Source organism: Athalia rosae, chromosome 4 (assembly GCF_917208135.1).
Source record: "Athalia rosae chromosome 4, iyAthRosa1.1, whole genome shotgun sequence".
Lineage (NCBI taxonomy): Eukaryota > Metazoa > Arthropoda > Insecta > Hymenoptera > Athaliidae > Athalia > Athalia rosae.
The window spans coordinates 2,413,616-2,438,507 of NC_064029.1; the positions used below are offsets into that span (position 1 = coordinate 2,413,616).

Here is a 24,892-nt window from a genome sequence, read left to right on the forward strand (position 1 = left end):
CTAGCTGAAGGTTTTTTTCTTTCTTTCACATAGCCGCAAACTGGCAACAAGTAACAAGTATTTATAAGTAAGGGCAATCGACGTTAAAATTAATGGAAAATATTTCATGTCATTTCAAACTGCTTAAGAATTGAGCCTCGGAAAATATATGCATATTCATAGTATTTATGAGACCAAAAGTCCCTAGAGTTGGGGGATAGCCTGAAAATTATTACCGACAGAGTAAAAAAGCTCGAACATAGGCATTCGGATGTTTTCAAGTGGCGGCCATGTTTAAATTGGAAAGCCGCCATCTTCGACGATTTTTCACGGGTTGTTGACACGGACAGCTCCCAGCCGGTCGTGAAAGTGTTTTTCTGCTAAATAAAAGTTGTGTAGTATAAAAAGTAACGTTAATTAGTGTGTTATTTGAGACTGTAAGGGTACATTCATATACGTCAAAGATTTTTCGTACTAAGATTTCTACCTTTGCGAAAAATTTGCTAAAGTAGAAGCCCGTGACAAACGCCAAATAGTTCAACTGACAGACTTTCCAGCATTTCAATGCTTTCTTTTCTTCATTTCACGACTGTGTTCAAAACATTATTAAAGTGGTGTTTATAACGTCAAAGTGACAATAAATAATCTGGATAATGAAGTTACGTCTGTGAGCCCTGGAATTCTTATCTCCATCGCCAGCGTTGTCGTATGCACATGCTCACGTCCCGAGAGTATCAACTGGTAAACAATTATTATTCAATTTTATAACATAACTTTCAACTGCAGCCAACTCTACACGTTTTCCCTCATCCCTTAGCCATTGAGCTTACGCGCGTTAGGTAATTAACTTAATTGTTTGGAATGAATAAAGGGCGATGTGGCGAAGTATTTCACGCGAAATATTGGCAAAATTTTTGCACTCAACGGTCAGTGGCCTCTGAATCTAATGGCGAATGGAATGTAATTTGCATTTCATTAAATAACTTCGATATGTTGAATAATTCTGTCACAAGGCATCGATCATTTTAATCTATCATCTCAAAGATTGACATTCTTTCCAAGCCTTACTGGATCATTGTAATATCTTATTCTCAGAACAATTAGATAGCAAACATTTTCATGACATGTTTGTTGGTCTGCACCTGTAGCCTGTTACAGAATTAAGCAACTGCTCTTTTGAATTGGGAATTTTCTATTTTAGTTTTCTAGGGTTAGTTACGTGGCAGCTGCACCTTGATCAATGTTCGAAGTTAATTGAGCATTAAAAAGAGGTTCTCATAATGAACATCATGTCATTTGGGCACTAAGTAAAAATTTTGTCTATACACGCGAGGTGTGATTTGACGACACAACTTTTCTGAATAATGTATGTGTCAAAAATCAATGAAAAGAATCAATCATCATATTTATTTCCACACCCCGTGAGTAGCATTACTTGATATTATGTTAGTCAATCAACTTTGTCCGTGTTGAATTGCGAGTCGGATCCACATCAGTTGAGACCCAAAATTATGTAATGCTTGAATGATAAATTTAGTGATAAAAACTCTCACATAACTCATTATCATTCTTTAATGCAAATTTGCAGAATGTCATTCTTCAATGGAATGTTTCATTTGCTAATACGAAAAAAAAGTACTCTATGTGTCGACAATGTGTTGAATAAAAATATCAGCCAATATAATTTGCTTCATAACATTATTTATTTGATTTCAAACCAGATTCAGTCTTTCGTTATGAATTATGAGAGCATATTGCTCTCCATTTATGAACTTTAAAAATTTTTGAATCAATTTCATTTGCATCTTGGTTCGTTTGTTTCGATTTCTTAGCCACAAGTTTGATTTAAAATATCGATCCATCAGTTTTACATGAACGTGTATTGAAAAAAAAAAATTTATATACTATGCATATCGATTGCTGCTTTGTCAGCTGGGAAGTTTGAGTTGTTTAAAAAATTTTGCTTCATTGATTGAGTAATTATATACAAACCAAATGCTTTTGCGAAGTGGTATGTGAAAGTAACGGTTAACTCTTCTACTCCCTATTGATACACAAGTCTGGTTCAAGGCTATTTTAAAGTCTTGGTCAAGCGTGTTGATAGATATTAACTTTAAGAATGCTAATAATTGCCTGAAACAATCTTTGCTAAACAACGTTTCAAATTATGTTCACTAATAATTACTGTCCATGAGGATTTCATATCAATATACATTTTGTTGTACCATCACGTACAAATTCTGTCAATTAATCAACCATGTAAAGCTTTTGCTACGCTTTTTGAAAGTATAAGTATCTAAATTGAATAAGATTTTAAATGACCTTTGTAACAATCTTTCCAAGGTCAAGGTATAATTTCTCAAATTGATTTAATTCTTCATTGATTTGATTTACTTCAACGTCAATGTAGGGTAGGAAATATCAAAAATATCCCTTAAAAATTATTAATAGGCCCTGAAACTAAATGACATCCTTTTAATGCTATTCGTTGAATCTGCTCCTATGATTCTATGGATGAAAAATGTTCGGGAAATATTTAATGCAATAAACTTACAGTAGCATCAAAACTCTTATATACATATATATATTTAATCACTATGTATGTACATTATTTCAAGTTCTCATTCTAACCTTGATTCTACTATTGAAGCAATATTGATCCTCCACTGTAAGCCTCCTTCACTACTCTTAGCTACCACCTGCAATACCTACATACCTGTACATTGCAGTTATAAACAAATAATATACGTAGTTGTTGGGTATACATAATTTCTGAAATCACTAAAAATTACAATAGATTAAAAAATTTTATGTACTCATTTTTAATGGCAGAGATACAAGAGTCAAGTATTGATTGTTGGAGCATGGCACACCAAAAGAAAGAAGGGTGGGAACCAGACATACCCTTGCATGCTCTAACTCTCACTAACTTTCACTTAAATTCTTCAGGATGAATTTGATGCCTTATTATTGGTTGGATCTGCTGCTTCTAAAATGAATTGCACTCTTGATCTTGAAACTATATTCTTTTCATTCATCCAAGGCCAGTGATCCAAGGCCACTTTACCTTATCAAATTTTCATAGCTACCAATGTTTCAGAAAAAAAACTAACCCATTGAGATCTTACCATAAAAAACTTGAATCTTAAAATTTTTAAATTGATCAAATATTGCTTTATTCATTCATGGGAACTGGAACGATTTAAGCTTTTGCTGACGTCTGTTAGATAGGAAATAATCTGTGTTGTTTCTATTATCATAAAAAGATGGAGGAAGGAAAACTATGTGGTGGGATACCAACCCCCGTAATTACTCAGCGACACATTTGATATGCACAGTAATTTTGTACACTCCCATAATTATTAATATTTCCATTGTCGGTAATCACTACAAACTTTATAATTTGCAGGTAAATGATAGCGCAAGGATCCAATGAGGAACATCTTCAAATGACAATGGGCTGAAGCATAGTATATTTGAAAATATCACTCAATTTGCATACTTGATTAATGACTTCCTGAAAAAGAAAGAGGTCAGTGCGAGATGTATTTTAAGTAAAATCTCTTTTTAATCTTCTTCCAGTATTTCTATTTCATCTTATCCATTTCTGTGAGATTACATAAAAGTTTCCATTCCATCCGAATATAATACACATTATCATTATCTTAATAATAGTAGAATCGCAGTTGTGTAGTAGAGACTTAAATGAGAATTCGTATTCAGTATATAAATGGGTATATGAATGTTATCAGTAGAATATCTGAAATACTTTGAAGACAGATATAAGTATGATGTTTCAATGATAGCATATGTATTTGGTATACGGCTTAATTATCAGTTTATCTATATTCTTATCACATAGTCAGGTCTTTGCCTATGCTTTGGTATTTACTCAATGCTCAATTAGTTTATTATACTTTTTGAGAATGATTTCTGTTATTACGAGGCGAGTACATGTCATTGTGCTTTAAAATCAAGAATAGGAACGTTTTTCAATCAAGCCATACATTTTGTTCTGTGAATTTACATTGAAACATATAAAGCGCAAGAAGTGGGTTATTGTATTGAGGTTTTATCGCGTGTCAATTTCACATTGTTTTTCTCCTTTCTTTACAGAATCATTTAACTGGATAAAAATGGCGACAGTTGATGAAAAGAAGCGCCATGGAGGCTCAAAGGTATCGGCGATTGCAAATATATTCCAGTCAAAGCCACAGCTGGAAAATCTCAGTCACAGAACAAATGTGGTATTATCAGAAGCCATGAAGGATCCTCCAGCACCATTAAAAGATTCTCCTACACAAGTAACAGTCGTTAGAACCGAGAGCCATGTTGCTCGATTCAACAATGCAAGGGCTCTGTTTGAGAAACTGGGTGAAGAAAATAAACCAAATCGACCGTAAGTGTTGGCCTTGAATTTTGAATGATTTGAAGCTTAGATTAAACTCCATTTGTAATCCCATACAACCTTTCTTGTTGGAGTCAATCAGTATTCGCATATGTTACCATTCAATCCTGCAATAGTAATCACAACTTTCCATATCGATCACAGGGCTGATCGAGTAATGAAACCGACAAATTTGCATGGACTCCGCTCGCGTTCGAGCTCGGCAAATTCTGGTTCAGGCTGTACATCCCCGGCTCGATCACCGCGTCCTCGTTCACCTTCTCCATCAGGTACAAGAGATCATTTAAGTAATTGGAGTGCAAGTGTGCCTGCTTTGAATGCAGAGCGTCATTTTGAGAATGGGCACAGCCATGGACCGGAAGCGGCGGTGGATAGATTGAGGCCCAGACCAGGATTTGGAAAGTTTGATAAATTTGATAAAAACTATGGCAAAGAAAATTACATGGATGAGAGGCCAGAAAGGCCAGAGAAGCCAGAGCGTAGATTGAACTCAAAGGAGTTGATTGAAAAACAGAAGAATTGGACTAGCCATTTCTCTAAAACGAGACCCAGCCGGTACAATTCTGATCCCAATAGGTCGATAGTTCAAACCACGCTAAATCAGAGTATGAACAAAGTTGGTGGTGAACCTATCTCTCCTGGTCAGTCTACCGGTATGTCAAACTATGACAAAGATTCGAGGCGTACCACGGATGTTGCTAATAATCTTGCTACAAGATCAGCCAGTTTCTGCTCAACAAGGCCGTCGCCAAATATGTCTCCGCCGCCTCCGCCTCCTCCCACTAGAATCTCATCAACTAATAACGTTTCTTCAGCGATATCTAGGAAAGAAAGACCAGCTAGTGTAGCATCGGCAAGCCCAACGACTCCTGAATTTCTATCTAGTCCTAAAAGTCCGGAGTATGCTACTGTTGTGAATAAACATTTTGATATGTTTGCAAACACACCTGAGTATGCCATTGTGCAGAAAGGTCCAAATGCGCCATCAGCTAAAAACTCAACAATTGCTGGTGCGCAAAAAAATCAAGAATCTCCGCTGCCCGAATATGCCGTGGTGCAAAAAAATGTTACTGGAAAACATGTCCAAAAAAATTCAGTTGCATTAAAAAGCGAAAACGTTGAGACTCCAAAGACGTCTATGAATCTGGACAATAAAAATGTATCTTCTAAAAGTAGTACGAATTCTGTAAATTTGGAAAATCAGTCCAATATTAGGTCTAATATAGGTCCCACGAGACCACATAAAAATGTCAATATTCCTTCTTCTGTGAATAATTTGTTTATGGAAAGTTCCGACTTTGATCAGTTAGGTACTCCGGAGTACGCTAATTATCCAAGTTGCCCATTGAAATCTCCACCTAAGACGTCGGAGTGGAAAAATGAATGGCTTGCAAAAAATGATGAAATTCTGAAAAATGCCGACATTGATTCACATTTGACCAAAGATAACTTTGACCAGGAAGTTAAATGTATTGAAAAAATCAGATCAGAATCCAGGCCAGATTGGGCAAAGCCCAGCTTAGATACTGTAAAGCGAAAAGAAGATATCAATGGATCCAGAAAGCTGGACAGATCGAAATCACCTGAATCAGAACTTCGGCCATCCTCAGCTTGCACGGACAGTGCGTCGTCGGGAATGAGCTCTCCGAGCTCTCCTTCAAAAGATAGTAAAGAGGAAAAGGCTGATAAGGAAATACTTGAAAAAAATCAAAAAGGTTAGTCGATGAACAAATGTTGTCAGCATGCAACAATTTGGCGGGATGCATGAAAATTAACATACTTAGTCACATTCCATTTCCTAATATTATTTGCATAACCCCGATCTGGTATGGATTTATTGGGTCAAGACTCAGCTGGGTATTGATTATCTATAGAATCAAACTTTCACCTGCTGACACATGGTTTAATAAAAGCATCCTAACATTACATGCAGTAATATATTATGTGTAAATGATGTTTGCCTCATGTTACGAGAGAATACTGTCAAGAACTGCAACATGACGTAATTATTATCGCTTGCACAGTTCACGTGGCTCCACTCTTGCGGTTATTTCTCTTGAAGTGCAATTATTGAGCCGATTGTTTTGTTATAGATGTTTACCTGTATTGGAATTTTGATAATTGGTAGATAATTTTGAAAATTCATGAGCTTGTAGACTCCGAAGAATAAGTAACAATATTATGAATGACACCCACGGAGCACTTTGATAAAAATAGTTAAATCTAAAAATATTTAACATATTTCCTGAGAAGACTTGGTTTCTTAAATGGATGCATGCTTATGCTAAATGGCAGCCTGCCAAAACGTTAAAAAGTAAAAGTAAAAGGCATGTCTCTCTCTTCTCCCTCCAGACTCAACTGAATTATTTATAGAAGTCAGTATGAACTCTGTTCGGCAACTGAGCATTTGTGCCTTGCTACACGTACAATAAGTAAACGATTTATAAATTCAATTAAAGTGCACTTAGAATTAAAACTTTTTTCTAAAATATGATTTTCGCGGTCAGATTTTTTCTTAAAATAATAGTAGAAAGAAATCCAAACCACCGGTGTGTTCAATAATTATTTATTGAAAAATGTCCTTTGAGAAGTAATAATCACAGATAATTACCTTGCTGATATAAAGACCGAAATTATAATGAAATTGGCGCGAACAAATTGAAAACTCAATCTACAAGTTACTTCTCCCAATGTGTACAACATGACTATTAATTTCGGAAAGCATGTATTTGTTATTTAGTCTGTGTTTAAAATATATTTTTGGTGGGATGTTTGGCATTCTGGCCACAGACACCCACACATGATAAAACACAAGGTTACGCTGTCGATCTGTCTAGACAGCACATTTCTTCTTGGCCTAATACTTAGAAATAGTTTCAACTATCCAAAGTTATCCAACGGTAGTGTGTTTAATAAACCAAAACATTAAGACTGGTGCTATGTGTCTCCGTTTATTGTGTATCGATTGTCGAGGTATTAGAATGAATATCATTTCACTCATTCATCAATCAGCTTGGTCGGAGTAACGACCTAGTCGCGACAAATTTGATGAATTATTCACAAGATTAATCAATCATATCGAATTAACTCAAATACTTGTTCATTGCATACCATAATTATTCCATAATTGAGATTAAGTCGGCGATTGAAATATTTTACTCCCAACTCTCAATTATGTTACGTTTTACCAATACATTTATTATGTTTTTTTCATTCTAGGACGTAACAGCTACGACCTAGAGATAGAAGATTCGGACAAACCGACAATTTATACGGAAAAAACAGTGGGCCATGAATTCAACCCGGAAAAGCCATTTAGTGAAACAGACACAGCAACAGTCATTCGAAGATCTCACGTTCGTGTGGATTTACCCGCTGCAGGTTTGGGGCAGCGTCCACCATCGGTTGTCAGTTCTGATCAAGAATTTTCACCATTGGAACATAAGGATATACCTGTTCCATCGCCGTATGCCAAACGACTACAGAACGCACAAGTCTCTGACTCTACAAATAAAACAAATTCAGATTCAAAGTCGCAGCATGCCGAACAAACAAAAGATGGAGCGATCCAGCATGACACACGATATAAAGCTCACGAAACCCCAACCAGTCAAATTTTCTCGCCAGAAACTGCTACTTCGAGGTCACAAAATTTAGCAGATAGTGCTTCTCCGAAGCGAACTCAAGAGGCTGAATTAAATGCAACAAATGACCAGATGAAGCACGAATCATTGGCTGAGAGAAAAGAGCCATCTGTAACAGCCAGTGGTTTGAGCGATATTAAGTCTAGGCCAAACAAAATTGTTAATTTAGGAAAATCAACAACAAGTACAAATCAGTCTTCGAGTGTTTCTAATAATCAAGATAAGTGTCATTCTAATGACACAAAATCCATGACAGACTATATTAATTCTACGACTAAAAATAATTTTAGTGAACATGAAAGGATCTTCACCACCGCAGCTCACACTACTTCCGCTACTACCACAACTACTTCCAAAGTAAAACCTGATGCACATGCTCAACATACAACAAACGCAGATAGCTCAATTAAAAGTTCCCATAGATCGCAATCGGATAATTTTGGTCAATTACAGACAACGTGGGAGCAAGAGAAATTAAAGGCTGATCAAATAGCTGCAACAAAGTCACAGCAAACAAATTCAAACCAATCTTTATCAAAGTCCAAAATTGCTGGATCTATTGATAAGTCGCAAGAATATAATGTCTCTAGTTCGCACGAAAGTAAATCCGCTAGTGATGATAAAGTATCTGAAAATAGTCTTCAAGAAGACAGTGATTCTAGCGATGCTAAAACTATTACAAATTTAGAGAGTCTCTCTTCTAACGTGAGGCAAACACCGAACGGACAAGACTTAATAAGATCAAAAGTCAAACAAGTGACCCCTGTAACACCAGACACAATGACTGCAGACGAGGCTGAAAATCTGCTAAGTTCCCGGTAAGTGGGATAGTCAAAGAATTTCTGTTTATTTATGTGTTTTTACATCGCCGGGTATCCATTTTTTTTCACATTTCTCTACTTAAGGGGTCAAAGCTCTCCAACTAATAAAATTTTATGCTGCATTTCCATCTTCATAAAAAAAACAGATCTGAACTCTGTATAGTAAAAAAAAATTATAATATCGAAATCAACGAGACGTTTCCTTTAAAAACTGGAATATTCGAGTGAATAAAAAAAAACTAACAAATCACTAGGTCGCTTACGTATTGCATGCTGCAACTGGTAGGTATGTAATAAGCTTGAAGCCACGAATAAGATTTATTAATAGTTATATAGCATTGCAATTGCTTGGTTCCATGGAAGCAGAGAAATTGGGTAATGACAATTGGAGATTTCACTCATTGTTAGTTTTTATCCATATTCATGCTGAATTTATTTATTTTTTTCTTTTTATTCAAATAACTTCTTGATTTTTTAATGATGGAAACAAGATATGCTTTTCTAATACTAACAGAGGTTTTGATCCAAGATTAACGTTTTGTCTCGAGTGTTAAAAACTGGGTAACACATCGTTATGCTACTACCTTTATTTAATTGAACATTTCTCCCATAGAGGAGTTTAATTTTTGGTATTTAACATGCTTTTGTATTTGATTGGGCTTGCACCTGTCAATGATGAACGTGAACCCACAGGATTTTGGAGAAAAAAATTAGGTGAGTTAATGTTAATTAAGTTAATCGAACTGTAGCATCTGTTATACGGAGCTCAAAAATCAATGGTCAAAATAATTAATCAGACAAGGTTCGGGGTTACTATCGGATGAGGAAGCTCAGGAAATAGCCAGATTATTGTCACCTACTACAACAACTGCAACTCCTGGTGATAAGGATAGGGAAATAGACAGGGAAAATGACAGAGAAAAAGACAGAGAGGAACAAGATAATACACCTGACTGGCTCTCCGACGTTCTTTCTGCTCCAGATTCCAGTCTTGTGAATAGCACTACTCATGATTATAGGTGAGTTTTTAATGTACGATAATTTTTATTTCAAACTTAAGATTTAAATTTCGATGTTTAACGTTCTTATAATTTATATGGGTCTCTAAAAGTTCTGGATACTGTCAAGGTAACTTGAGATGAATCCTATCTAAAGACTGCTGGACTTGAGTGTCTATAAATATCTCCTCCTCGGCTTCACAATTTTCTCAATTTTAATTTAAAATAACTTGCAGGTTTTGCATTCAAATATCGTTATAAATATCTACTAACAATTGTGTATGTCTATGCTATTGTTACAATAACAAAAAAGCTTAGTAATATTTTTATACTATCAGCTAAGATTATTAGGCATTGAAGAATAATGGCCCATCAATCACAATAATGTGTCAATTGATCGCACAGTCAACTGCTCTCTGTATACTTTACAACACTTTGTGCCGCCTACTTATATTTTCCTCTATGTTTGTCAGTTACAAAAGATTCGTCCAAATGCATTTGCTTGACGTTGGAATCGAATAATTTCTTTCAAATAAAGTGTTTTCAACTATGTATTTTGCATGCCCTGCAAGCTGGCTAGGAGCTTATATAAATTACGATTATTGAGATATACTTGTTCCATTTTATAGAGAAACATCTCTGTGCATTGTTGATCGGTATACCAACAATTGGACGTAACCAACGTAACTCTGTGTTACATCATTTGTCGTAATTCAAAAGTAATTTTTTCTTGTTTTCCGACATTGAAAAATGCAGGTCCATTGATACCTGGATATATATAGTTTGTCTAACAGGTCTCGGAGTGATCTGACAATAGATTCCCTGACAGAGAGCCAGATAGGCTCGGTCACCGGAAGCGAAAGTGGATTGCTGGGATCCGTCAGCAGTCTGAACGATACCCACGAAACTAATGATGATACAGAAACAGAACACCAGGATGATTTTACTCCCATTGCTGGAAAAATCGTAACTATTGATTCTCCTACATTTTCATTACACGAATCACTTTACAGGAGATGCAATGAAATTGATGTCTCTTGTAGATTTTGGTTGAGAATGGTGTTCATTATTACGAAGACGGTCACTTCTGGATGGAGGTTGCTGGCCTTCCTGATTCCGATGAAGACGATGACGATTTATCCCTATCGGTTATACCTGTGAAGCGGGCCAACATCAAAGTCTCTTTTGATACAGGGCCAATGCGAGTTTACTCGACACACTCTGTTAACGAGTACGATCGACGGAACGAGGATGTTGACCCTGTGGCTGCGAGCGCAGAGTACGAACTTGAGAAACGAGTCGAAAAAATGGAGGTAATATTTACCACCTTCAGTGGGGCGCACAGATTTTCAAATAGAATAAATATGTTTCAGTTTTTCCACGTTCATAGCGTCAATGGTGATTCACAATATCCAGATTCTTAAAATGAGAAATCTCAGTTGTTATTCTCATTGATATTAATTACAGGTTTTCCCAGTAGAGCTTATGAAAGGGCCAGAAGGGCTAGGTTTGAGCATCATCGGGATGGGTGTCGGTGCGGATGCTGGGCTTGAAAAACTTGGTATTTTTGTGAAAACAATCACTGAAAAGGGTGCGGCTGCACGAGAAGGTCGCATTCAGGTTAACGATCAGATTGTTGAGGTGGATGGCAAGTCTCTGATCGGTGTGACCCAAGCTTACGCTGCAAGTGTACTACGCAATACCTCAGGTCTAGTACGGTTTCTCATTGGCAGAGAAAGGGATCCCCGTAATTCCGAAGTAGCTATGCTCATCCGACAGAGTTTACAAGCAGACAGAGAACGTGAACAAGCCAATGGGTCTACAACGAGGTATAATTATCATTTTCGAATAAAATTATACCGCCCCTGGTTATACTTTCGTTCTATCAAATTAATTCCCAATGATGGTTTATCCTTGCTCGCATATCAACCATGACGACAAACGCGGCTGTCTCAACAATTGCCCGAGGCGTGTTGGGGCACTGAGGGAAATAAGAAATAAAATAAAATTTTCTTTACAAGGGTGATGATAGAATGGTCGTTAATGCAAGCACATTTTTATCGTATGCCAGGAGACTCAATTTCTCGGATGGAACCTCTCCGGACGGCCAACGTGGGATTGGTATGGGGGAAGAAAACTCTTCAATGAGTGGTTTGGGCGGAGGGATTCCTGGATCTCCGACTATGTCGTCCTGTTCGGAGGGTGAACCTCCGGCGAGTCCCATCGATGCCTACTCTTCTCCAGCCAGTCGGAGTCGCTCGCCTATCATTAGTTCATCTCTACCGCTGCCTTCTACTACTACCCCAACAACCACTACACAGAGTGATGTAGACAGCCTCAGAATTCTCTTACAAGAGGCATGTATTCCCATAAAGTTTGATTTTTGAATGAAAAACATTATTTCAATCATTCATGACTAGTACGATGTTTCGTCTATCGTGAGATACTGTATATCGATATAAACATTTCTCTCGTAAGACGAGATAGTAGTTATTAGAATAAAATGTGAACGTCTATTGGGCTCATGTTTGTTTCATGTAATATACCATTCTACAATGCGTTGTTTGATGCTTGCACATCACATATCCATTTGTCATGTTGTGTGTTTTTAGCTGATTTGTAGTTCACGGAGTAAATGATACATTGTGTGTTCACTGACATTCGTAATGATGTCATGGTTTGTTTGCTTTTCAGGCACCTTAGCTTTCGAATCTAATGTTTTTCATACACCATCATTTTTTTCTTTCATCAAAGGCCGAAATGGTCACAGAGAAATTAGTGTTTGCTCAAAGTCAGTAGGGCGATGCGCGCAAGGTTCTTTAGAGTGCAACAAGAGCTCATCTATTAGACGTGTTAATCGGTACAAGTGTTATTGCACTAGTTTATTTGAGTAGAAGGAAGTTTGATTATGTATGTATTTGGGGTTTTGCTTATGTGTTATGCGTGTCCTTGGCTGCTTGCAGAGTCAGTATAAGCTTGCCTTAGCCGACGGAGAGGTGGCAAACCTCAAATCAAAGGTAATTAATAATAGTTCTTGTTACATTGTTTTTTTTTTCGTATCTAAGTGAATCTTTCTACAGATTCACGCATAAGTATAATTGACAGTCATTATCGATTTGCTCTACGACCCTGTTCAAAGCAGATCTTGTACTCCTTTGTAAATGTTCATTTTTAACTAGTTACATTTTCATTGCATGATTGTGTATTCGACTACTCGACTTATCACACATTAGTGCGCGAGGCACATCCTGATGCTGACGCTTGAGCAAAAGTGTATCTTTCATTTGATATCAATGTTCCTTCATCATCTGTAAAAATCAAAGACTGCATGAAAATCAGATTATTACTCATGAGAATAGTCGTGAAAATGAGAGGATTGTGACAATTGTTTATCTGTTACAACGAATGTGTGGTAATTCTTTTGCAAAATTTCTACAGTTGGTGGAGCTGGAAAGCACTGGAGCAGGGAGTGAAGAATATGCCGCTAAGCTACGGGAATCGGGATTGAGATTACACGAGTCGGAACGCGCTCTCAGCATAGCACGTAAAGATTTGGCATCGGTTCGTGAAATGCTGACTCAAGCAACCGCCCAGAGTGCTACTATCCAACAAAAGTATGCTAGGGCAAGACGCGCCGCACGTGAACTCAGAGCAGATGTTATAGCCCGAGATGAATTTTATCAGCAGCTACTACAAGAAAAAGATGCTGAGTACAACTCTCTAGTAAAATGCCTCAAAGATCGGGTTGGTAATAATTTCTGAATGAAGTTGGTGTCTAGATACATGCCCAGCTAGTATGGGACTCAATTATCGTCTTTTATTGTCAGGTGATAGCATTAGAAATGGAACTTACGGAAACTCAGAGGAGATTCGGACTTCCGGTACGATTACCGTACGACGGTGCGACCGCGCGTATCGTAACACCGCAGCCAACGAGACGCCAAATGCCTCCACCACCCTCTGCAGCGAGTTGTCAGTTGTCGGACACAGAAACATCGGACTTGAGCAGTCCTGACGATGGAGATAAAACGGCGACAGTAGAGCGTAAGCTGCCATTACCATTACCAGTAAAAGAAGAACTGGACCGCGCTGTGCCGGCTCATCGTCTTCTGGATAATTCCGCGGGCAAAAGTAAAGCTGAACTTGCCAGTCGAGGAGGATTGGCAAATCGCCAACTGCCAAAACGATCTGGCGGTCTCAGCAATAGCAGCTCGGTTTGTATTTTAGGTTTTGAATTTCATCGATTGTCCGATCACTGAATTAGGAAATTGTGATCAGATTTCTGACCAGACATTTATTAAAACCTGCACAGGATTATGGCTTGGATGAATCTGGCGATAATACAGATGAAGATTTATCCTCAAAGAACGCTAGTACTCATGACGGAATCAGTCAATCGGCAAGTGATCTATCGCGCCCTTCAAATTTGAGCTCGTATTCCAGCAGCTCGTCTATTAGTTCGCAAAAAAGTAAACAGCATCTGGAATCCACACAAACTACAACTATACGCCAACACAGTACAATTAGCTCTCAGGTCAGAGCAATGACGGAGCAAAGCTGGCCCCCTCCGCAGAAAGGTATTGTCTTTCATTAGTTCACCAAATTTATTTCGTCTCATGTACCTCGATAATTGAGACATTTCACAATAGAATTATTTTTTCACTGCTAAAATAAAAATTGCTCAGGTCTGACTGGCCCTCCAGCATCATTGGCGGAACAGTTGAAGCAAGTTTTAGCTGAAAGAGAAAGAAGATTAGGTGGTAATGACATTCCATCATCGAGAGAGAGTTCTGGGGATTTCACAGATCTGAATAATCCACAGTCTAATGATCCAACATTGGTCACACATCATTTGGTGGAAGAGATACGACAGGCTGTTAACGAAGCAAATCAAAGAGGTAAAGTGATTCATCTCATCGATTCCTCAATCATTTTGTGGGCCTGTTAGATATAGAAACAATGGTCGCTTTATCGAACCGATTTAGGATGATTGAGGAGTTAAGTAATCCCTCACAATACGTATATTACAGCAAAGAAAGTTGCAGTGCCTCCGCAAAGCTTGATGGGCAGTGGAAATACACCCTGGCATCATCCAGGTGGATCTCCGTCCAGTCTTTCGTCCGGTGGATCAGTAAGCCCACCTGGTGCTGATCCCAGCCCATCAAAAACTGGTAGCGCAGGTATAAATTCAATAAACAGTCGAAAGATAGGTTTTACTCGAAAATCACGTGGAGGTGTACTCATGTTGGATTGGATTTAATTTCCCTCCAGATTCCAGTGAGGTTTGGCTTCCTCCACATCCAAGTGACTTTGGCTTGGGGGATAAAAAAACCTCCCATTTCTGGCAAAATGCACCTATTACGGATTGGTCTAAAGAACAGGTATCAAAAGTTATTCCTTATAACTATTATCTCTATGGGTTGCCGGTTGAAGGCTTGGGTGAGTTTTTAATCACTTTTAAATATTACATTTTCAGGTGTGCCAATGGCTGTCAGCCGTAGGTCTGGAACGGTATGCGCCTCGTTTTGTTGAGGCGGGAATAGCTGGAGGAGGGCTATTGAGACTAGAATCACGCGATTTGAAAGCTCTCGGTGTTGCGGGAGAAGAGAAAGCGCGGCTAAAACGAAAATTGAAAGAGCTGCGAGCACAAGCGGAGCGGGAGCGTAAAGAGCGTAAGGAGTTGGAACGCATGCGACGCAAGGCTGAAAAGGCAGCTAAAAAAAAGTAATTGTAACACTCAATAATTATATTGAGAAATCCTACTTTTATAGTACTCAGAATGCAATAAGGAGTATTACCTAATTTTGTAATGAAATTTTGATGAAAACTCAGGTAGTCAAACCGGTAATTTTCCGCCAAACTAATCGAGATTTACTTTCATTCCATAATGTAGAAGTCTTCGACTTACCGTTCGACCATTACTTATTTATTATTACATAGGCAGTCAAAGATGATCATGAGAAATTTGATCGCCCCATTAACAGTGGAATAAGAGAATCGGATGAATCATGGTTGCTCAGGTGGAATGAAATTAATCGATAAATCATTGATTTAAATTTTCAAATCATTTATATCTTCAGACCGATACTATACCAAGGTTCTTCAAAACTTGATATCCTCTGATCATTTGACATGCACTTTAAATGATATCCATTTGTACTTTAAAATCTGTATACTTTGGAGTACTCAGTTTAAGCATTCTCTCATTGGTGTCATTCAATTGTGTTCCAACATCCCTCATTCGGTGCGGAATCTTTTTAATTTTATTTATTTCACAGACTATCATTGACGTCAGAATCTGTAGACTTAACTTACTCAGCGCGGGCACTGAGTAGCATGTTTTTGAGAGATCTTTGAAATTTGCCATTTTGATGCAATTATATTTCATCCTTTTGCTCGTTGATTTTGTTGGCATGCGTGACTATAATTTGTTATACAGATAAGAAGAAATACCTGTTTGACGACCAAAACGTATCTGATCCTATGTGTATCAGTGTTGTTTTCCATCAACCTTCCAGTAATCTTAGATGGATTATAAGAAACTTAAATGCATTTTAGGAAGGCAATTATCAAAGGAAAAATTGCTAATGCTGTTCAGTATTAAAAGTATTAAAGTTATAATCATTTAACATCGTAAGTATTCAAATTCTATTAGAACTTAATTACACATGTTTGAGCAACTATTTTTAAATGGCATACCGTGACCAAATAAACATAAAGCCTAATTTATTAAATACGAACGTGATTAGTTGTTACCAGTTGACCAAATTTTTCGTATCCTAGTTTTCGGCAAATATTGCTCATCGGCAATGTATTCGCTATTTTTATAGGGCCGGTCGTCCACCTTTAAAATATTTATTTCGTCGAAATGTCTAGATAGTTGGCTGACCGCTCGTGTAGTATTAGGTCACGAAGTACAACGTTGGGTTAATCAGTTTTTTGACTCGAATTTTATGTGCTGCTGTCTCATTTTTACACAGCCAGCTTATTCACATTGCGTCATACATTAGGAGCGGTCAGCCGATCTTTTTCAAATAATTGCAGGTTTGACACTCGTCACGCATTAGCTCTCGATTTCCTATCTCATAAAAAATGCATCTTTTTCTAATATCGATTGACACGTAATCACGAATTCGGCACTCCTTCAAGTATAATGTACACTGTAACATTAAGACGAGGCGACATCGTAATGGTTTGAACAGAATACTTTAGCAATGGATAAAATTACCCAGAGATCAAAAAATTACTGCTGAAGCAAAGGCACTTTTATAATTGCTTTCTGAAAGAAATAAGTTATCACTTGGTTATTTACGAATAACAATCTAACGTTTGATTTTATTTCTGAAATTTATATTTATTCATTTTCTTTTCTCATTATAAATTTCATAAATTTGAAATTTTTCCACTTCAGTATAATCAGACCTAATTTCGCAGATTCAAAATTTGAAAACTTCGGGAAAAAAAAGATTGTTATTTCAATATTTTTGTATTCCTTTATTTTTTATGATTAGCAGTTATTGAATAACCAGTGTTGAATGTGACGTCATAAAATTTTTATTGCGTCAGGATGTATAGTATATGTATGAATGTATCGATGTATGTATGTACGTATGATTGTGTATGTATGATATATCGGTAGTTTATAAATGTATCAAAACAATATTTCCTAATATTTTTTTTTCGTGACTGTACCTATGTCTCCGAGTCGAGATAACAAGTAGCACGTTATTGAAATATCAATATCTCCTTTTTTTACATTTCTTTTTTTGTAATTTATTTTCACATCTATTTTGTAATGTATTTAATGTTCTAGCTCAAATTTTGCTAGAATATACGGCTGTTCTATGTATCGTATACACTATCAACGAATTTTTTAATTACCGAAACATTCAATTATCCAATAGTAGGATCGAATGTACCGGGATAATCAACCACTTCTGATGAAGCTTCATTTAGTTCAACCGGGGGAGTTTCGTTCTGAATGGATTTCATATCAACGACTGTTCATTACATCTTCAACAATTGTCGGGATCGCGCTTATGCTAAAAACTCTTTCTAATGTGAAGTGTGTCATATAGTCAAAAAATTTTTAAAACAATATATTTATTTTTTCATATTTTCCCCGTTATTTCAAACGTCAGGATTTAATCTGTACAGTGTTTTTTATTAGCAAGAGTTTCCGGATTTTAATAATTCTGTAACTCATTCTTCAATTTGGTAAAATCTGTACTCTGATGTCTTTTTTGATCTTAATATTGAGATTCGTCACTCTGCTACAGTGAAAAATTACTCGGCAGGATGTAACTCAATAAAAGCGAAAACAAAAAACCGACACAAAACGAAAAATAGAAAACAGAGCGATCCACAATGTTTAGTACTTGATCATGTACAGAAATTTCCTTTTCAAATGGTTTAACAGATTGTAAATATTTGATTTTAGATAAATAATTTATACATAGAAGTGCTGATTATATTGTTTTAAAACATATCAGACATAATATAGACACACCATATTGTGAATTTATTCTATGTATGAAATGCCTACAACGAAATGAGATCTTACTTATGTAAAAGTTTTCTTCATTTTTAACAAGTCTCATTTTGTTATGTGCAATTGGTAGACAAACGTATGCGGAAATGCGTGTACTTATTTATGATAGTTATAAGTCTTGAGTTTGGCATTACAAAGTGTTTTAATCACAAGGTTGATCGGTCAGTGATTTGTATCAGACAACGTTATATGACTCAATTACAATATAATTAAGCATAACTGAAACGGAGTAAGCGACACTACAAATAATTGCAGAAACACTTTGTACATACATGATATGTTTAATAAGTATTGACGTTAACGATATAATGATTATCATTTATCAAGTATAAGTAAATACCATAACCATATAGTGTCATAATATTTCATAATATAACATTAGTTGAATAATTCAAGTGTTAATTGAACTCATCTATTACTTTATATCAATGCGTTGAATCAAGATCCTCAAACAACATAAAACATTACAAAAAGAACAAGAGCTTTGTACTATTGCTTTTATTGGACAATTCATTCGAATTATACCTGAGAGTTGAACTAATCCAGATCAAAGTGCCAAAAAATTTTACCGACTAAATAGGATGATTTTTCGTTTGATCAATCCTCATATGTTTACCTGTACACTGCTATGAGTATTTTATCATATTATAAGCAACGTTTTCACGTCATTTAGATTCTTGTTAGGTCAACTCTTTGGCTCAATATTTAAAAGATTAATAACAGATTACACTTGACTAAAACTGACTGATTTGAAAACTAAGTTTTATAGTTGATTTTTAATAAAAAACGAAAAAAAAAAACGAAAAAAACGAACCTATCTATGTAATATGATAATAACAAAAATATCGCGTGAAAAAATATTAGCAGTAGTATGACAAGCAGAAGCACATTGAAAAAATCACCAAAAAAAAAACTTGCATGTCTTCTGAACGTGTTGATCCTTATTTGATTTGAATTTTATTTTTTACTGTTATTTAAATTATTGTCATTAGATTAACAGTATTCATCTCAGCAATTATCGAAAAGCTGCAAAAAGATGATCAGTTAACTGGTCATTGAAAACTTTGCATTATGATAACGAAGACAAACAATAATAATATTGTGAAATACTCTATACATTTTAAATAAAAAACAAACAATTCGTACAGTACAAATGGATTGAGAAGATAATTTTATTCTGGATAACGCGAACACCTAATTATTGAATATTAATGGATAACTTTTCTTATTAACTTGCGCAGTAGACCACCTGCAAAATATTAAAAGTTATTCTATTATTGCCTATGTGTTCTGCCTTTGTTTTTATCGTAACTAAGTTGTGTTCAGTTTGTTTGATCAATAGGCACAGCAGGGCTGGAATCATTAGCTGCTGTCAGCAACATTCCTTCCATGTTGATAAAGAACTGCACCTTCCTTGACAAGTCCCCCCTTTCAGTAAGTCAATCGAATTTATTAATATCTCGCTTTAACTATTTAACCATATCTACGCATTACTATCTTTGCAATCTTACAGTTGAATGAAAAAAATTCCTGCACAGAGATGCCAGCTATTATAGTTAAGGAATATACCTGGAGGCAGACGGATGATGCTATCATAATCAATATCCCACTTTTTGGCAACCCAAAAAATGTGGATTTGTTTGCAACAAAAAGTTACGTGAAGGTAATTCCACATGTCTCGATTCAATTTTAATTTTGTCTGCCCCTTAGTAAGTACATTCAATGCTGTATCGACCATAGCTAATATTTTGTGTGACGATTGATTTTTATTTTTCATCGACGTTGAATATTATTAATATCAAAGGCTAGCTATCCACCATTTATCCTGGAGCTGTTTCTTTGGGGAAATATCATCGATGAGGAGAGCGAGTGTGTTTTGAATAAGGATCAGGCAGAAGTAGTATTCACTCTGAAAAAGGCGGAATTTGGTGTAGTTTGGCTTAATCTCGTAGAGGATCTGGATAACCAGACAAAAAAGGAACGCAGAATACATGCCTTACAGGAAGCTCAAGAATTGAGTGTAAAGCAAGCCAAAGCTAAAAGTGGTAAGCACTGAAATCGTATAATTTTAATCCGTCGATCGAGGAATTGTTTTTTCAAATTTTAATGTGGACAAATCATTGAATGTTATCAGAAAAAAGTAACAGGCTACAAAAACAAGCAGTCACAGCCCAAATCAACTTGGACACCGGTGTTCTGAACCAAATAGATGCTCGACGCGATTCTGAGCGTAAAGAAGCAATGAAGGATCTCGAAAATTGGAGGTCCACCCACGAAAATCCAATATTGATGGACATAGAAGGCAAGGAGCAGGAGAACAGAAAGGCTTACAGGTATTGGCATTTTTGTATTAATCTGTGTACTTTAACTACGAGTAATTTTAAGACTTTTTAGAGTATCATAATTATTTCCTTGACTCAGACCTGCACTGAAATGGTTCAAAGATGAATCTGGTGAGCTGAAATCTAGAAAGATGACAGAAACGGAAATACTCCGTCAAGGAACAACAATCGAAGTTGAAAAAACTGCACCTTCCAAAGAAACCAGTCATACAAACTCAGACAACAAACCATTGCCTGAAAAATCTCCGACACAAGAATCGCCCGCTCCAATATCCGAGAGTGAAAGCAACGGAATAATTCAGAATGACCAGAATTCGAATGTTACTGATTCCAGTACTTCCGATGATTCCGATTGTAGCACCACAGATAATACTTGCCAGTCGACAACGCAGAGTTTTATTAAACGGTTGAACCAAAAAAGATTGGAAAAATTTTACAAGGGAAAAGCAAAATCCCAATCTGGACCAAGAAAGACGTTCACGAGTAATGGATCAGCCCACATGCTTTTCAAAAAGAATGCCATTTTTGATGAGCCAAAAAAGGCTGTGCCATTACCAAGGAAAACTGGAACGATCGACATCACTTTTTCTGAGCGTATGTTTCCAACTCCTGCCAGGGAAAGTCACCAAGTAGAAGAGCAAGAGGTAAGAAAAGAGACTGATTATTATGTACAAAAGTATTGAATTAACTCATTGAAGAGATCTTCCGATCAGAGCATCTACTTATTATCAATATGATTGGTTCTAGTGGCTGGAAAAGCAGGCCGAAGCACGCCGCCAAACTGGTTTTATTGTAGAAGACTTGAGACCCGAAGAACTGGATCCTCAGTGGCTCAAGGATAAAGGAGAGTAAGTAACTATTGGCTTAATTATCTCAAAATTTATTCATTGAGGCAACTTAGTTACAGCTGTAACTCTTCTGATCACAATTATTCCATTTGCAGTGAATTTTTCAAAGCTGGAAATTATTTGGGTGCAATCAGCGCTTATACCCATGGGATAAAATTAAGTTCAAAGATGTCATCTTTATATTCTAATAGGTCGGCGGCGCAATATGCGCTTGGTAATTATTTCAAGTGCACCGAAGACTGTTCTATGGTAAATTTTGCCTGATATTTTACATCACATTTTGATTTCTACTTACTCACCTACTACAATTCCAGGCCTTGGAGTTGATGGTACCTCATTGTCAGGGAAACTTGGAATCTCGTGTAAAATGTCACGCCAGACGTGGTGCGGCGCTTTGTAAATTGTCCTCACCCCAGCACGGAATACCAGAGTTGGAAGCTGCTCTTAAACTCGATCCGAACAATCTGACTATAAAACGTGATATACTGGCCGCCAAACAGTATTTCAATATTCAGGATTAGTCTGAGTGATAATAAATCAGAAACACTCGGAACAGGAAGAGAATGTTATCCAAAACTGAATAGCCTGTGTGTCTTCTGGGACAGGCACATGACGAATGATAAAAGCAAAAATATCGTAATTAGTATTTATTAAAAATACGCAAGATATCACAACAGCCATTCACTCTGTCCATAATATAATTCTTAGCAGAATCGAAGTCGGTTTTTAGAAATATATTTCAGTTGCAGATATTAAAATAAAAAAACTAGGTCATTGTACTTATACTAAGGAAAATTTTCTTTGATATCAAAGTATAAAAAAAGTATAAATTCAGTCTTATTTGTCAAAACAGTTTGAAAATTATTTTACAATTGAATTGTTGGACAAATTTTCTAACTGTAAGTTATTAGTCGCACATTATCTTCCAAGTACACAATGGCACCTGGTATGATTTTTAGCTGTGATCACTTCGTGGTGTTTCGCCCTTTGTCTGTCGAGCACATGGTTAACGATGAATACTAATTCAACATCCTCCTGCTCTGCGATTGCGCATACTTGATTTTCCAGGCAGCAGCCTGAGTGCCTGTCGCACCTCGCCAAGACGGTCGAAGATGGGTAGAAAAGTTCATCGGAACCTGGTCGCTGCAGCAGTTCTTGTACAGGAATCGATCGCAGTTGTGGCTTGCGACAAGGAAAACTCCTCATGCGATGTACGTGACTCAAAAATCCGATATCTCTGACTCTGTCAACGATAAGTACAAATATAAAATTCAAAGAAATTTGAGTGAGAATCGATGTATTCATTACATCCAATTATTTATTTCATTGATGGATTGGACTACAAATTTTTATGAGCTCTTTTCTCACCCTTGAATCACGCAGATCGACTCCATGAAGCATCCGATCATGACCACTGCTAGCATTGTGAGGATCTTACTCATTTTTATTACTATGTGAGTGGACGGATGATAAGTTGGAGAACTTTTGAAAAAGAGAAGAATACGTGTTTGTCGGGACTCGGGTTGCTGCGTGCGGCAGCGTCGATCCTGATCCAACAAAGTTCTGGTTAAACTAGTCAAACCGCACTGAGATCAGAATTATTTATACGCCCCTCTTCTTGACGGTTTTAAAGTCGGCACTGAAAGCCGGTAGGGATTGCCTCTGGCTGGGTCATCCCAGCAGAGGTAGGGGGATGGGGAAACTTCTTCGTAGAAATGCGTCGTATTCTCATACATGAACTAGCTTCATATCCGTGAGGATTCACTGTCACTCTCCGCACACGATCTTGACCGAAACTTAAATTCCGCTACAAACTATCTATGCCGTTTTCAATAGACGAATTCTAAATACGATTCTTGGTAGAGATTTCTACCATAATCCGTTGTACGCTTGACTCGATTACAACGTAGTTTTGGTCCGTAAATTAATGAAATCATGTGATAAAATTTAGCATACGAATTATCGAGGTATTCTAAAGTGAGCCTGGCCTAATCCGAATATTCCAAAAGAAAAAAAAGGAAGTAATTCAACAAAACTTTCTCGTTCGTTTAAGAAACGTTTTTTTTTTTCATTTCATATGACAATCGTTGCTTTTATTTTATGTTATTCATATTTCTACTGGGAAACAATAGTTTCGTATCTAAAAGCATATTTCCTTTCGGTCATTTAATTTTCAAATTGTATTCAGAGAGCAAACATTGATGTGGGTCACGATCGTGTACGCGTCATCGACTCCTTACAGTTACGTCTTATAGAAATTTCATCGTCATTGCGTGAGATTACGTATGAGTAATCCATAGAATCGTGCTGCACGATTTTTAGCTTGAATGGATCCGGTGATCCAGAGAAAGTAGTTTCGTTCCGGGGACACATTTTCATCATTCGTGCGTATATTACACTTTCAAGGTGCGTGTATTGCTCATGCTACTAATTTTTCCCTTTTTTCTTGCAATCACGTACGTTGGTAATATCTTCGGTTGCAGTTAACAATATGTAATCACCTATAATGATCCACATTATACATCGCGCTGATTTTGATGAGTCGTCAATAATGATAAGCGTAGCTTGTATCTCTAACTGAGAATTATATTAACGCAGATGGCAAAACAGTCGATCTCATGACATTGTGGATCGAGCGTTCCACAGTAAATGTGGCCTTAAAGAATAGTCACATCAACGACTAGGAAAAGATTTAGTTTCTTGCCCCCAAGATTGAAAAATATCAAACAGTCAGAGTCGCTAGAAATAAAATATGCTCAGTATTAATTGTGCAATGTTTCCTGACGTAATTTTACACAAAAAAACACGAATCTGTCAATTGAATTGAGTTGGGAGCAATATTAATCGAGATATCTCCATTTTTTTTGCAGGACTGGTGCCAAAATAACGACGTTACAACACAATGAGGAGCATCTCCTTATAATCAACAGGGAGGATGTCTACGTCTGATAGTTTTCGAACCGGAAATTAATTATCATTCATGTACAGTTAACGCACGAATAAGTCATCATATTTTCATGTTTTATATTTATTAAAATTACATCAGCAATATCGCAATAGTCGAATGAAAATACATTGTGTGACGATGTTGAAAACTTTTAAAATAGTAAGATGATTATTGTAACGCAGTAATTGTTGAATGTATCCTACCTGCATAATTTATCAATAAACGAACAGCAATTTTGAAACTGATTATTCAATTCTTATTGAACACCTCCTCTCCTATCCTGTACTCCTGATACCTGAATCAATTTTTGGCCAAAATCTCAAGTTCCAAGGCCGAGATTCTGAGGCTCTACAT

At 36.6% G+C, this 24,892-nt stretch overlaps 3 protein-coding genes and 2 long non-coding RNA genes across 16 annotated transcripts; 3 read left to right on the plus strand and 2 right to left on the minus strand.

The window, feature by feature from the left end:
- Positions 1-265: 265 nt before the first annotated feature.
- LOC105690282 (neurabin-1) lies at positions 266-20,446 on the plus strand. 12 transcript variants are annotated; one of them, XM_048654140.1, is made up of 21 exons: positions 266-720; positions 3,389-3,511; positions 4,096-4,378; positions 4,532-6,102; positions 7,607-8,849; positions 9,546-9,566; positions 9,650-9,871; positions 10,633-10,816; positions 10,894-11,163; positions 11,318-11,679; positions 11,922-12,207; positions 12,814-12,867; positions 13,289-13,594; positions 13,678-14,064; positions 14,163-14,427; positions 14,536-14,748; positions 14,896-15,030; positions 15,122-15,231; positions 15,327-15,574; positions 19,744-19,835; positions 19,915-20,446. In XM_048654140.1, the coding sequence occupies exons 3-20, from the start codon at positions 4,116-4,118 to the stop codon at positions 19,817-19,819; spliced, it is 6,216 nt and encodes a 2,071-aa protein (XP_048510097.1). In that variant the 5' UTR covers positions 266-720; positions 3,389-3,511; positions 4,096-4,115; the 3' UTR covers positions 19,820-19,835; positions 19,915-20,446. The 12 variants fall into 12 exon arrangements, with proteins under 12 accessions (XP_048510097.1, XP_048510096.1, XP_048510093.1 ...); XM_048654139.1 differs by having other exon boundaries at positions 267-720; positions 10,645-10,816; positions 14,881-15,030; XM_048654136.1 differs by having other exon boundaries at positions 268-720; positions 14,881-15,030.
- LOC125500649 lies at positions 4,676-6,906 on the minus strand. The gene is made up of 3 exons (XR_007278076.1): positions 6,489-6,906; positions 5,335-5,457; positions 4,676-4,810 (listed from the first exon to the last, which is right to left on the minus strand). It is a non-coding gene; the product is annotated as an uncharacterized LOC125500649 (long non-coding RNA).
- LOC105690231 (dynein axonemal assembly factor 4-like) lies at positions 20,197-22,425 on the plus strand. Its single transcript, XM_020854781.2, has 6 exons — positions 20,197-20,446; positions 20,536-20,734; positions 20,823-21,387; positions 21,491-21,591; positions 21,687-21,840; positions 21,906-22,425. Exons 2-6 carry the CDS (start codon positions 20,643-20,645, stop codon positions 22,110-22,112), a joined length of 1,119 nt encoding a protein of 372 aa, XP_020710440.2. The 5' UTR covers positions 20,197-20,446; positions 20,536-20,642; the 3' UTR covers positions 22,113-22,425.
- LOC105690257 lies at positions 22,372-23,219 on the minus strand. The gene is made up of 2 exons (XM_012407901.3): positions 22,960-23,219; positions 22,372-22,834 (listed from the first exon to the last, which is right to left on the minus strand). Exons 1-2 carry the CDS (start codon positions 23,031-23,033, stop codon positions 22,510-22,512), a joined length of 399 nt encoding a protein of 132 aa, XP_012263324.2. The 5' UTR covers positions 23,034-23,219; the 3' UTR covers positions 22,372-22,509.
- LOC125500647 lies at positions 22,665-24,783 on the plus strand. Its single transcript, XR_007278074.1, has 2 exons — positions 22,665-22,802; positions 24,462-24,783. It is a non-coding gene; the product is annotated as an uncharacterized LOC125500647 (long non-coding RNA).
- The last annotated feature ends 109 nt before the right edge of the window (positions 24,784-24,892 follow it).

Coding starts and splice junctions, on each gene's coding strand:
- LOC105690231 (XM_020854781.2), top strand. CDS start 20,643: ATGAAGGATCTCGAAAATTGGAGGTCCACCCACGAAAATCCAATATTG. Junction 21,388..21,490: donor ACCAAGTAGAAGAGCAAGAG/GTAAGAAAAGAG, acceptor GATTGGTTCTAG/TGGCTGGAAAAGCAGGCCGA. Junction 21,592..21,686: donor TGGCTCAAGGATAAAGGAGA/GTAAGTAACTAT, acceptor TTCCATTTGCAG/TGAATTTTTCAAAGCTGGAA.
- LOC105690257 (XM_012407901.3), bottom strand. CDS start 23,033: ATGAGTAAGATCCTCACAATGCTAGCAGTGGTCATGATCGGATGCTTC. Junction 22,835..22,959: donor TCGATCTGCGTGATTCAAGG/GTGAGAAAAGAG, acceptor TATCGTTGACAG/AGTCAGAGATATCGGATTTT.
- LOC105690282 (XM_048654136.1), top strand. CDS start 4,116: ATGGCGACAGTTGATGAAAAGAAGCGCCATGGAGGCTCAAAGGTATCG. Junction 11,164..11,317: donor AACGAGTCGAAAAAATGGAG/GTAATATTTACC, acceptor TATTAATTACAG/GTTTTCCCAGTAGAGCTTAT. Junction 13,595..13,677: donor TAAAATGCCTCAAAGATCGG/GTTGGTAATAAT, acceptor TTTTATTGTCAG/GTGATAGCATTAGAAATGGA.